Source organism: Maniola hyperantus, chromosome 23 (assembly GCF_902806685.2).
Source record: "Maniola hyperantus chromosome 23, iAphHyp1.2, whole genome shotgun sequence".
Classification (NCBI taxonomy): Eukaryota; Metazoa; Arthropoda; class Insecta; order Lepidoptera; family Nymphalidae; genus Maniola; species Maniola hyperantus.
The window spans coordinates 8408584-8423681 of NC_048558.1; the positions used below are offsets into that span (position 1 = coordinate 8408584).

General features: G+C 41.0%; 1 protein-coding gene across 1 annotated transcript in view; it reads left to right on the forward strand.

Moving 5' to 3' along the window:
* The first annotated feature begins 6154 nt into the window (after positions 1 to 6154).
* Positions 6155 to 15098, forward strand: part of LOC117993336 (fibrillin-2-like) — a 33369-nt gene continuing 24425 nt past the window's right edge. The window contains exons 1-2 of the mRNA XM_069506484.1: positions 6155 to 6532; positions 12451 to 12625. Coding sequence (XP_069362585.1) covers positions 6484 to 6532; positions 12451 to 12625 — 224 coding nt within the window. The 5' untranslated portion in view covers positions 6155 to 6483. The remainder of the gene's footprint in view (positions 6533 to 12450; positions 12626 to 15098) is intronic.

The window sequence follows — 15098 nt, forward strand, 5'->3', positions numbered from 1 at the left end:
TCCAGGTCTTTGTTTATACCCATGCAAAAAAATCGCATCGATCCATTGCTTCGTTGCGACGTGATTGAAGGACAAGCCAACAAACCAACTAACCCGGCTGTGCACTTGCTGTGCGTTGATTAATCAGTCAGTCAGACAATATTGTAAATGCGAAAGTGTGTCTGTCTGTCTGCTAACTTTTCATGGCCCATCCGTTCCGCCGATTTTGTTTTGACGAAATATGGTAAAGAGATAGCTTGCATCCCGGGGAAGGTCATAATCTACTTTTTATCCCGGAAAATCAAATTTCAAAACGGACGCGGATGAAGTCGCAGGCAACATCTCGTAATGTATAAGATAATAATCTAATCTAAATAATTATATACCTAAAAGGAAAAGGTGACTGACTGACGGACTGATTCTATCTACCCACAGCTCAAACTACTGGACGGATCAGGCTGAAATTTGGCATGCAGATAGCTATTATGACGTAGGCATCCGCTAAGAAAGGATTTTTGAAAATTCAACCCCTAAGAGGGTGAAATAGGGCATTGAAATTTGTGTAGTCCACTCATCATTATAAATGCGAAAGTGTGATTGTTTGTTGGTTTGTCCTTCAATCACGTCGCAACGGAGCATCGGATCGACGTGATTTTTACATGGGTATAGTTTAAGACCTGGAGAGTGACATTTTTTTTAGCTAAGCTTTAGCTAATTTTTATCCCGGAAAATCAAAGAGTTCCCACGGGATTTTTAAAAACCTAAATCCACGCGGTCGAAGTCGCGGGCATCAGCTAGTAAAATAATAAATTAGTTAGGTACCTACTTGTGGCATTTAATATGCGAAGGCACGCGATTTCGCTTGTTTCATTCATCATACATGCATGTATGTAGGTTTAAAGTTTGCGTCTTGAATTAAATTAGCGATTCTCTCGGTGAAGGTCGACGTGTGACTCGAATATTAATCGATTCTGAGGAACATCGTTTTTATTATCGGTTATGTAATGCCCTTCATCTTTAGGCCTTTGTAATAGTACATTACATTCCAGGCCTGAAATATAGCGATTACTGGCCGAGTACTATATTGGAAGGCTGAGGCGAAGCCGAGGACTTCTTAAGTGATTTTGAAACTTTTAAACTAAACGAGGTTGGTAATCGCTAATTTCGGCCGAGAATTGTATAGTACTTTTCTTCCAATTGCGAGGAATCAATAAAAAATTAATAGAAGAAACAAAGTTTTAATTCATATGAAGATGTATATTGTATATGTACCAGTAAAAAAAAAACTCAAATTGGTCGACTAACAATTTGCAAAATAGATAAAGGATAATCCTATCTTCAAATCAATATCGGTAAGTTTTCATAAGAATAAAGAAAACAGTCACTGTTGTTCTCGACTCGTAGAACAACAGTGACTGAGTCTTCTTCATTTTTATGAACTCCTGGTACTTTTTGATCACAGTAGATAAAAAAAATATAAAAAAGATATAATACCTAATTAAATAATTAAATAAGTAAAAACTATTGAAAAAGAGAAAAATAAAAATTAAAAATAGACGATTTTATTATTATAAGTCAGAATATTTATAAAATCGTGTGCCTAAAAAAAACACAATTTATTTTAGTCTACACCATAAAGAACCTCGTCATCAGTATGAAACTGTCCAGCAATTTCCATTACAGTCCTCTTGGAAATTGTTGGCGTGCGGCCAGTAAAGACCCAATAGCAGGCCTCTGTAGTGAAAACCTTTCTTCAGTAAAGTAGTCAATTACGAGCAAGTGGAAGAAAAGGTACTTTAAAAATAACTAGATGATGTCTGCGTGGATACGGGATACCTATATAGGTTATGTAAACTACATGGGAACTCTATGATTTCCTGGGATAAAAAGTTGCTACCATAGCGTAGTGGTAACGACGCGACGTCTTATCTATCTCCAGGGTATTATCTATCTCCATTCCAAATTTCATCCAAATTCGTTCAGCCGTTTTTGCGTGATTGAGTAACAAACATCCAAACATCCACACTTTCACATTTATAATATTACTAGCTGCCCTGGCGAACTCGAATTTTTTTTAATTTTTGTCTCCTTAAGAACCATCCTCGTACTTCAAGGAATATTATAAAAGAAAGAATTAGCGAAATCGGTTCAGCTGTTCTCGAGATTTGCGATGAGCAACACATTTAGTGATTCATTTTTATATTATATAGATAGAAGATTAGGATTGCCTTTTGCAAAGAGTAACAGCTAAACTTGCTGGCTCTACTCAGTAGGATTTTCTTTCCGAATCAGTGGTGGAGTCTTTCAGATAATTCTTGTTCTTTACCGTTGAACGACTGAGGTTCTCTGACCTTGCTGTCAACAAAAAGGCCACGCGAGCCAAGGGTCGTGGGTTCGCGTCCCGACTACGCAGACATAAATAAACAATGCGCATGCCTTCCATGAATTGCTTTCATGTATTTTATTTTGCATACAAAATTGACGGTCTAAGAGCTAGCGCGCACCACGGTTCCGTACTTAAGGCCCAAGACACGGGTGTGCCCGCGAAATTCAAATTTCATTTGGTTTTCCACAATTTGTAAACTAATGGGACAAAGTAGACTTATGGAATGCAAATCGCGCCCCTAACAATATCATCTTCACAGGTTTATATAAAAATCTTTATTTGAAAGTGTCCAGTTTAAGAATTTAGTCAAAATAATGACAAATTTGTGAGTAGCTCACCTCAAATTCATTATTTACATATTCATTGAATAGTTTTAAAATTATAGAATTTGTCTCTACTTATTGAATGACCCTCGTAGTTCCATAGTTCACAGATTTTGCGGGGTTAAAACGTACGGACCGTAGTGCGCGCTAACTCTTAAAGCCTGACGTTTAAAAAACGAATATTATGACAGTAATTTTTTTAAAAAGTAACATACGCAAATACAAACATAAGACATAGCAGTTAGATCATTGAAGTTGGAATACACATAAGTCTATACAAGTATACAGTCTATACCTACCTACTAATAAAGTAATAGTTTAGGAATTCTATTACTTTGATAAAGAATAATTAATTAGCTTCTTAACAAAACAAACACGATAGACAGACACCCAATATTTATATATTGGCACAACTAAAGTGCTTCTTAGAAAGATAACGTAAACAAACATACGTGAAGCATCTAACTACCTATAGGTAATTCACTATTTATTCTGTGTACCTTAGTGATAAGAACAGACTGTATGCCTCTAAGTAATTAATAAAGTCAGCGTTTGCTCGCGACTTCGTCCGTTTTGACTACACTTTCAAACTCCAGTTTTTCTCCCTTAGGGGTTGAATTTTCAAAAATCCTTTCTTAGCGGATACCTACGTCAAAATAGCTATCTGCATGCCAAATTTTAGCCTGATCCGTTCAGTAGTTTAAGCTGTGCGTTGATAGATCAGTCAGTCAGCTTTATAACAGGTAAGTTTGACGAATCTTTTCAATTCTGACTTGAGCACAATATAGAGATTAGAGATATATGGTCTATGAGCATAGTTCTCTTCATCGCCCCTAAGTCAATTTTCTTGATAATTCCTACCTACTTAAAAAAACAGTCTTATAAAAAGTTAAATAAGATTTGTTGAGTAATTGTGTCCGAAATGCACTCAAAAGACGCGAAATCCCGACCCGAGCGATATTATAAATGCGAAAGTGTGTTGGTTTGTCCTTCAATCACGTCGCAAAGGAGCAACGGATCGACGTGACTTTTTGCATGGGTACAGTTTTGGACCTGGAGTGACATAGGCTACTTTTTATCCCGGAAAATCAAAGAGTTCAAAGTTTCAATCAAAGGATTTTTAAAACCTAAATCCACGCGTACGAAGTCGCGTGGATCAGCCAGTATAGAATAAAAAAAGAACTTGATTTAATTATAATATACTTAGTGAATACTTATTAAGCTATATTATATTGTAAGGAGACAGGTTCGTTTGACCGATTGCACTAGTTTTAAAAGAGAAATGCAAACAGAGTTCACTATAGCCCCAAAGCCCTGAGGCATTCAATAAATCGTCCTGCAGCTATGCAACATCTCGCATGCAGACTTTATCTTGTAGAAGGGATTCTGTAGACTAGCTAGTGTCAGACGTGCCACATGAACATGGGATTTATACCTAAGGTCAGTGAACGATAAAGCATAGAAGGCGCTTTCTAACAACTTGCACTAGTTTTAAAAGAGACATGCAAAGAGAGTTCGCTATAGCCCCAAAGCCCTGAGGCATTCAATAAATCGTCCTGCAGCCATGCAACATCTCCCATGCAGACTTTATCTTGTAGAAGGGATTCTGTAGACTAGCTTGCATCAGCAGTGCCACATAAATATGGGGTTTATGCCTAAGGCCAGTGAACGATAAAATATAGAAGGCGAGTTCTAATAATGAACATTTGAAAATAGGGAAATTCACGTCTGTTTACTTTGCAACAGGCTCATGATTGGTTCGTATCGGGTGTTATGCAACATTAGTCGATGCCGTGACAGGGCAACTGAAAATGACGGTTACGGAGCTACAAAAGAATTGAAGAAGCGGGCCGTAGAGTATATTATAATATTATGATAGAGTTAGAATTAGTGGTAGGTATATACGCCCACCACGGTAGAGATTTCATTACGCTTTTATGGAGCGTACGGAATAATTCTATGTTTTGTCGTTCACTGCTGAAGGCCAAGTGTCCTTAGGGATAAAAGGCAAAAAAAAATTGTTGTCATCTCGTCATGCCGTCGTCAACTCTTGCAAGTTTTTAGTGGTAAACTAGCATAAATTGATCACTCCTCTCAGAAAGAGAACGGTTTCAGTCATGGTCCGCCACACTGCCCAAATGTGGATCGGCAGACTTCGCAGACCTTAGAGAACATTATGGAGAACTCTCGGACATGCTGGTTTCCTGACGATATTTTCCTTCATATATATTATTCATATATAATACATGTATTATATATTCAAGTATATTTTATTTTATGATTTGCCTGTATTTTATAAAAAATATTTAGTCTTATATCTACTCAATAATCTCAACTGTTAACTATATTTGTACGCCGACGTGGCTAATGTGCTGGACTATGTTTTTAGATTTAACAGCTTATTTATTTTATTTTTATTTTATTTTATTTATTTTATATCTAATTAGAACGGCAGTGCCACTTACACTAACTAGATGATTAATAATAAATTTAAATACAAATAAAGGTACAAGAAAAAAGACATAAAATACAAAACGATAAAAGATCAAAGAATTTTGAATATGTACGCTGAGAACATTGAATGACATATTCATGCAATGCTCTCAGCGTACTTCAGTAACTCCCGAACCAGTATTATAGACCCATCATTAAATGGGTCCCATTGAGCATTATTGTCCAAAAGCGCGTTGAATGATGCTAATGAACGGGGTATAGGTGACATAGATCTAGCAACAGTGCGATGATGTGGGACCACGAAAAGTTTATTTTTTCGTGGACGAAGATTACTGTTGGATTCAGGGACACGTATGCGACACAGTTGGTTATGAAGTTCTGGAGCATTAACATCTCCTCGCAAAATTTGACACATAATTTTGAGTTGGTCGCAAATGCGTCTGACCTCCAGGGAGTTGAAACCTAAGCAACCTAACAGAAATTTGGTTGGGTATAGGAAAGGATAATATCCATAGCAACGTTTATACAGGTATCTTAGGAAGGCCTTTTGTACTTTTTCTAATATAAGCCCGTACTTTGCCTCGTACGGATGCCAGACACAGGTGCTTGTTTCGAGCTTGCTTCGGACTAAGGCGTAATATAGTAATCGTATTACCAAAGGACTATGGAACTCCCGAGAGTTGCGTAGTACAAATCCTAATCTTCGAAATGAGTCAGCTGCTACGGTATTAATATGGTCATGGAAGGTAAATTTTTTATGTACCACATTATGCAAATAAAGAATTATTATTATTATTTACCGTTAAATCAAGTGATATTTAAATGTTTAAAAATGCATATAGCTTTGAAAAGTTAGATTAGAAGTACGAGCCCGAGATCGAACCCCCGACCTCGGTAAACATGTTTTAACCATTAGGCTCTATGATAACTCGTGTAGGTATCATTCACGAGATGTATGGGGAGTTCTGAAACACATAATCTTTGACAAGACAGAGACGCTGGCACACGGAGACCGAAAATAGATTGCGTCGCGTACGCACACACAACGGTCTCCTGCAAAGCAAAGGACCCAATAATAAACTTAATTACTTATAAATTGCCTTATAAATACGATCCTGGTCGAATTTAGACTTTAAAAAAATTGAAAAAAACTACCTTTGCCTATAAATAACCTACCTTTCTCTATAACAAAAACTTGATGAAACTTAGGCATAAATCAAAAATGCGAATCGTTTTGATATAATTGCATCCCTGTCTAGTTCATTGTGATAGAGTGAAATGGGATAAGTTATCATAGAATAATTAATTGGTGTACTTTAGTGTTTGTTTTATATAGTGATAATGTGGTTGATTTTGTGTCTGTTTATCCTGCCGATGCGGTATGCTGATGGTAAGTACTTTACTTACCTAACTAAGGGAGTTCTTTTTAGGGTTCCGTACCTCAAAAGGAAAAACGGAACCCTTATAGAATCACTTTGTTGTCTGTATGTCTGTCTGTCGGTCTGTCAAGAAACCTACAGGGTACCTACTTCCCGTTGACTTGGAGTCATGAAATAGCAAAATCAGGGGAAAAATCTTAAAACCGTGAAGTTAGGGCTACATCACACAAAAAAAATTAAATTGTGGTCATGAACTAATATTAGTATTTTCAATTTTCGAAGTAAGATAATTACTATATCAAGTGGGGTATCATATGAAAGGGCTTTACCTGTGCATTCTAAAACAGATTTTTATTTATTATTAATCCTAAAATGTTGTCCCCCGCCAATATTTTAGGATTTTGTTTTCATGCAAAACATTGTAGGTATCGTATGCGCACCTACTCTTGAGGTCTAATTCTCTGTGCTTGAAATGCACATATAAGTTAGAGTTGCGTGCCCGGGATCAAACCTCAGACCCTTCAAATAAGAGGCTGACGTCTTAACCACCAGGTCACCGCCGCTTCGACTAGATCATTCCACCCTCCTTTTTATACAACCGCACCGCGCGCCACCGTAAGCAATTTCCCCCTTACCACCTGGGTGTCTGGTGCACTTCGACCGTCCGTTGTACCATCCTTCTTTCCACGGACTTGCAAACTGTGGAACCAACTCCCATCGGCGGTGTTCCCACTAGATTACAACATGGGGTTATTCAAGGGGCGGACCAACATATTCCTAAAAGGCCGGCAACGCATCGGCAGTTCCTCTGGTGCTGCAAATGTGCATGGGCGGCGGTAATCACTGATGTTTCAGGTGACCCGCCTGCTCTTTTGCTCGCTATCTCTTAAAAAAAACCGGCCAATTGCGGAACGAGGGTTCCGTACTACAGTCGGATTTTTTCGGCATTTTGCATGCTAATTAAAAAACTATAATTTATAAAAATAAATAAAAATCTGTTTTAGAATGCACAGGTAAAGCCCTTTCATATGATACCCCACTTGATATAGTGTTATCTTACTTAGAAAATTGAAAATACTAATTTTTAGTTCATGACCACAATTTAATTTTTTATGTGTGATGTAACCACAATGTTGCGGACAGGAGCTTCGAGCCATGCGCAGCGCCGGCAATGACTGACCCTGATTGGTCGGCCGCTGACACCCCCGCTCCCCGCTACGCCTTCACCACCCGCAATCGCCTTGTCTCCCGCTCGGTATGACCGTATGAGCTTGCCGAGTGGGAGAATTAGATATAAGATCGATTTTGTTGTATAGAATCACTTCGCCTCTTGCTTCCGAACGAAGAAGACCTCAGAACTAGAAGTACCGTGAACCATTGTGAACCTTGAAAATTGTGAATTAATGTGATCAAGAAAAATATACAGTCCACTGAACCCTGCGAGGAATTTGATTTGAATCCCTCCCCAACATCTTTGGTCCATCGTGCCGGATCAAGAACCAGAAGAACCGAAGCCTCAAGATCCGAAGCCTGAAGATCCGAAGTCTCAAGAACCGAAGTCTGAAGGCTCAAGAACGGAAGGCTCAAGACCCGAAGATCAAGATGGTTCGAACTAGGAGTCAGACCTCACAACATGAAGATGAACACGACGAGCACGTTGCGCCGCAAGAACCGATCCCTCGCGCGACGGACGCAGCTCGCCCTGTTCAGATCCGCTTCATGGAGTCGTCTCCATCAACAAGTGCCGGTCTACGGCAAGAACCCATTGTTGAGACACGAAGCACCTTGTTAGAACAGACCCATCGTGTTCGGCTTCCTTCACCGACGCGATCAACCCGATCTCAGCGCTCCACAACAAGCACAGCTGCCCGTATCAAGCAGGCAGAGTACGAAGCGGCAGAACGACTAGCTGCTATTAAAATGCGCCAAATGCAAGTTGAAGCTGAACTGGTGCAGAAAAAGTTAGAGGCTGACTTAGCTGCTATACAGGACGATGACCAAGGGAGCACACGAGGGCCTGAAGAAACAATCAGCATGAACTTGCGCACAGAACATTGGTTGCGTCACGCCGATCTTACACGAGGGGAGCCATCCACCGACCGGCTACCTGCGCGAGAGACCCGAACCCCTCCCGCCACTGCACCCCCTGTAAGACCCGGCACGAACATCACCGAACCCCGATCTGAACGTTGTTACGAAGATCACCGAACCCGCTCGCCAACGCCAAATCGCTCACGAAAACGAAGCATAGAAGCCCTGGTGGAATGCTTCAACCGAATGAGCCAATACGGACCACCACCACGATCATCTACGGAGCTACCTACATTCAGCGGGTCTGAGAACGAATGGCTGCCATTCAAAGCATCGATGCGAGATTCGACTCGGCTTCACAAGTTCTCACCGATCGAGAACATGCAACGCCTGCGCAACGCTTTGAAAGGAGAAGCCCGAGACGCCGTCGCTTTGCTTCTGTACACGGCTTGTGACCCGACTGAAGTTATGGAAGCTCTAGAACAGAGCTTTGGCCGACCAGAAGCCTTGATCGATAAGGCGTTAGACGAGATCAAGCTACTACCACCCTTGGGACCGACTACAACCGAACTGAACGTCTTCGCTGTCAAAGTGAGAAACATCGTGGCTACGATCACCAATGTTGAAGGCCTCGACGGATGTCTCCAGAACAGAATGCTCACCAGAGACATCGTAGACAAACTACCACCTGACCTAAGAAGAAGCTTCGCCAGATATGCTTCTGAGAACCGTCGCCCAAGAGAACCGCACATAGTGACTTTGTCTCGCTTTCTGAACAACGAGGCAGCTATAGGTTTAGAGTTCACCTATTCTAAACCATCAGCTTCAGCGATGTTGAAGCACAAAGAACCACATCCGAGATCCGCAAGAACTGCATCCACAACATGGAAGAACTACGATGCCAACATGTTCGCTGCCAATGACGAAGAGCAGTGTCAGTGCTGTGGTGGTGACCACAAACCACCACAGTGCGAGAAAATGAAGGACATGAGCATCAACGCACGTTGGGATTGGGCCAAAGCAAACAGAGTTTGCTTCAAATGCCTAACGAAGAACCACCCACGAACCGAGTGCAAGGCGAAGCAATGTGGTGTCGACGGCTGCATTCACTCGCACCACCCGCTATTGCACGAACGAAGCCCTGCAAGCGAGGCATCACATACGAACCGCGATGCCTCACAAGAACAAGTGGAGGAAATAGTAGCCTCGACGTCTATCAACACGAAGACTGGACACAATGTTATGCTCAAGGTGTGCCCGGTTGTCGTTAAGAACTCCGACGGCGTCGAAATACACACCTACGCCTTATTAGATGAGGGCTCTACAATCACCCTCATCGAAGAAGATCTAGCGGACCAACTGAACCTTAAAGGGCCCGCTAATGCTGTTAACATCCGTGGTATCAACTCCACCGAAAATGAACAAAGCAGCAGAACCGTCCAGTTCCAGTTACGAGGCCAGAACACAAGAGCGTCGCACGTCATACGAGCCAGAACTGTGCGACGTTTCCACTTGCTGCACCAGACCATACCGCTAGAACTACTGCGGTACCAACATCTTCAAGCACTGGGTCCAAGCGAAGTGTGCTACGAGCGAGCCCGACCACGCTTGCTCATTGGCTCCGACAACTGGGAGCTAATCGTGTCGAAGCAGCTGCTTACTGGAGATCGCCACGAACCTGCAGCTTCACGTACCGAGCTTGGCTGGGTCATACATGGAACTGCACCTCGAACCATGGCCAGCAACGAAGAAGAGCACGTTTTTCATCTAAGATACGAGAAATCGCCAGAACCAGTCAGATGCCAACATCTCGACGCCTTACTTGATCCATCAAAATCAACTTACGATCCGATCCAGAAAGAAGACGAGCAATCAACGACGAACCTAGTGGAAGAAACAGTAGAACTCCGACTCCCCCGTTATTCCATTACGAGGGGAGTGCGATCCCATGAACATACTTCACACGAAGTCAGAACTCCAGCCTACGCTGCAATTATACCTCCGCGAACGAAAACCACGAGGAGGAAAAAGGCAGCTCTCAATTGTCTACTTTGGTATGCTCGACGATCCACACGATCAACAGCAAGCTGGTCACATAGCAAGCCCTGCGATCCGGTCAAGCGCACTGGTTACGATGGCGAAGAACTGGTTGAGGGCTGCATACCTGCATCGACTCAACGTGAACCTGCAGTGCATTCTGAACATCATGAGAATGTACACAACGTCGTTGTGAGAACCCAAAGCTGCTGGTTTCATCGATCCAAGAGGAAGCTCGCCGTCATGACGAAGAAAAGGAAGCAACGCAAGAGCTATGCTGAGGGGAGAAATGTTGCGGACAGGAGCTTCGAGCCATGCGCAGCGCCGGCAATGACTGACCCTGATTGGTCGGCCGCTGACACCCCCGCTCCCCGCTACGCCTTCACCACCCGCAATCGCCTTGTCTCCCGCTCGGTATGACCGTATGAGCTTGCCGAGTGGGAGAATTAGATATAAGATCGATTTTGTTGTATAGAATCACTTCGCCTCTTGCTTCCGAACGAAGAAGACCTCAGAACTAGAAGTACCGTGAACCATTGTGAACCTTGAAAATTGTGAATTAATGTGATCAAGAAAAATATACAGTCCACTGAACCCTGCGAGGAATTTGATTTGAATCCCTCCCCAACACACAAATTCACGTTTTTTAGATTTTTCCCCTAATGTCTGCTATAAGACCTACCTACCTGTCAAATTTCATTATTTTAGGACAACGGGAAGTAGGTACCCTGTAGGTTTCTTGACAGACAGACAGACACAACAAAGTGATCCTATAAGGGATCCGTTTATCCCTTTGAGGTATGGAACCCTAAAAAAAGATCAACGAGGCATAATAGAGTCACTAGGGCATTGTGGCGCATGTATCTGTCTATCTGTTTGTTCAGTGATAACTTAGAAACCATGCGTTTGATAAGAGAATTTCTTTACAACGAGAACCATCACTTTTCTGATAACAGATTTTGTAATAATGTGATAATTTTCATATTGTAGAATGTCTATCTAAGTGTGTCTGTCTCTTTGTTACTTTTTCACGGCCTATACACTTAACCGATTTTGACGAAATTTAGTACGAAAATAGTTTTTATCCCGGAGAAAAACATAAATTATTTTTTATCCCGGAAAACCAATGTTCTAATGGGATTTTGAAAACCTAAATCCATGTCGCTGCAGCTGGTATCATCCAAGTCTTTTATTATTAATTCATGCAGTTTCCTCACGACGTTTTCCTTCACCGTTAATGCAAATGGTAGGTATTTATTTATGTAATTGTTTAACTTTTTAACCGACTTCAAAAAAAGGAGGATCTCAATTCGTCGGAATCAATTTTTTTTTTTGAAGTCGGTTCAAAATTATCACAAAATGAAACTCAACTAGAACAAATTAAACGCCTATTTGAAACAATACATACTTAAATCACGTATATTTTGTCATGCTCGAGAAGTTTACTCAATTACTTACCTATTAGGATTTTAGTGTTCCTTACGCAAAAGCACAAGTAGCATTTTCTTACAAACTGAATAGCAATATTAAGGAAATGTAAATTAAGCTTAAAAACCAGCCAAGTGCGAGTCAGACTCGCGCACTGGGGGTTCTGTTCTACAATCGTATTTTATCGACATTTTGCACGATAAATCAAAAACTATTATGCCTTAAAATAAATAAAAATCTGTTTTAGAATGTACAAGTAAAGTCCTTTCATATTATGATACCCCACTTGATATAGTTATCTTACTTCGAAAATTGAAATTATTTCATGACTAAAATTTTTTTTTATTGGTAGTTGGTCCTGTGGATGATGTAGGTACCTACTCTGTCTCTGTACCTGGATTTAGGTAAAAAAAATCCTCTTTCAATTTTCCAGGGTCCCTCGCAGACCAAATGTCAGAGATCACCCAGCTGTGCTGCAGCCAGGGCACGACGTACGCGCGGAACCACTCCTCGGAAGACTGTTCCTCCTCCATCCCACCTGACGTGCCTTCCACATTCGGCACACTCTGCATCTTCGCTATGGACCAGTGCTGCAAGGAGTATTTCACGTAAGTACTTCAACAATCAAATGGCACATAGCCAGCGTGGTAGACTATGACCAAAACCCTTCTCACTCTGAGAGGAGACCCGTGCTCTGTAGTGAGCCGGCGATGGGTTGATCATGATGATGATGACTTCAACAATGAATGAATGAATATTCTTTTTAAGGGTTCCGTACCTCAAAAGGAAAAAAAGGAACCCTTATAGAATCACTTTGCTGTCTGTCTGTCTGTCTGTCTGTCAAGAAACCTACAGGATGCTTCCTGTTGACCTAGAATCATGATATTTGGCAGGTAGGTACCTAGATCTTAATTCTTATAGCAGATATAAGGGGGGAAATCTGAAAACCGTGAATTGTGGTCATTATCTAATAATTAGTATTTTCAATTTTCGAAGTAAGATAACTATATCAAGTGGGGTATCATATGAAAGGGCTTCACCTGTGCATTCTGAAAAAGATATTTATTTATTTTTATGCATGATAGTTTTTGAATAATCGTGCAAAATGTCGATAAAATACGACTGTAGTACGGAACCCTCGGTGCGCGAGCCTGACTCGCACTTGGCCGGTTTTTTGCACCCCACACAGATGTGTCAAGATGAGTCCCTTTCGTGATGGGGTCTTAAATGTGCTAGAACAGTGACCTCGCACCGGAAAGCAAATAAAAATTAAACCACGCGGACAAAGTCGTGGGTTAAGACTAGTAAACAATAAATCAGTGTAATTTAGTCTCGTGTTATTTATTGTGCGTTTTATTTATAGCCACATATGAATCATATTCATCAGGAAATGTTCGGTTCTTTGCTTTCACTAGGGTAACCATCTTATTGAAAAATAGTAAGACATTCAGGAATATTTAAAAATGCGTCGCGTTGCGATGCGTTGCAATGCGATGCGATACGATGCGATGCGTTGCGTTGCGTTACAATGCGATGCGTTGTGTTGCGTTGCGACACGTTGCGATGCGATTAGTTGCGTTATGATTGTCGCCAATCGTAAGCCTGTCTCACAATAAAAAACTTTTTTTGTAATTTTTCTTTCTGAACAAAACCAATTTGGAAACTAACACATTTCCGAGAAAAACAGATAATTTGGCAACCCTATGTTTGACTAAACATCGAGATACTTATTGAATTTCTAGTTCCTGTCGACTAAAACCATTAGCTATATCGTGGGATGCCAACTGCCAAGGCATTTCTATGCTAATAGTTACATGTACCTACCTACGTACCAATATTATAGGCTATCGTTTGTCTGCCAAAGCAGTGACCTGCTGCTGCCTATTGAAAAACTTTCTTAGCTTTCGATATAGCCTATAGGTATAAGCAGAATTTCTAAGAGTCAATCTAAGTAAGTTGCAATGTAGACGAGTATACATATCGTGGGATGCCAACTGCCGAGGCATTTCTATGGCAATAGTTAGAGGTACCTACCTACCTAAGTGCCAGTGGCGTGCAGGTCATAGAGGCATAAATGCACTGCTTACCCTATTGACCCTAGTCCTAATAACTCAATGCTTATTTTTCACTATGACTAAATAGGTTCATATATAATTGCCTACCCAAGCTTGAATACCTGGGCACGCCACTGCTAAGTGCCTATATTAAAGGCTATCGTTTGTCTGCCAAAGCAGTGACCTGCTGCTGCCTATTGAAAAACTTTCTTAGCTTTGATATATAAGCAGAATTTCTAAAAATTAAATTAAGTACCTGCTATACCTACTGTATTTTACGTAGTCGCGGCCTACTTACGCAACGTTCGTTGATCTCTAGAGTCAGTCAGATGTTTTATTTGCAATATATCGTAAACTTTTACAAAATTATAGGATACTAGCTGATGCCCGCGACTTCGTCCGCGTAGAATTAGGTTTTATAAAAATCCCGTGGGAACTCTTTGATTTTCCGGGGTAAAAAGTAGCCTATGTCACTCTCCAGGTCATTATCTATAACCATGTAAAAAATCACGTCAATCCGTTGCATCGTTGCGACGTGATTGAAGGGCAAACCAACAAACTAACACACTTTCGCATTTATAATAAGGGCACTGATTCTTTTTCGCGTTTTTTTTTGGTGGTACCTACTTATCATATCAGTAATTATCAGTAGGTGCTATCACCTGTCTTCGTTTTTGCCAGCAGCGTTCTGGTTACACCATGTATTTGTTTCTAGAATTTGTGTTTCTACAGAACCAAACTAGGTTTGTATACAGCGCACTGTGAATAAACTCCTCTTAAGGAAAATAGCTGCTTCATGAGTAAACCAGGTCAAAACAATGGTGTTTCATTAGGGTCAAGACTCAAGAGCAATGATAAATAAACCGCAATCTAAATATATAAAAGGAAAAGGTGACTGACTGACTGACTGACTGACTGATCTATCAACGCACAGCTCAAACTACTGGACGGATCGGGCTGAAATTTGGCATGCAGATATCTATTATGACGTAGGCATTCCGTTAAGAAAGAGTTTTTGAAAATTGGT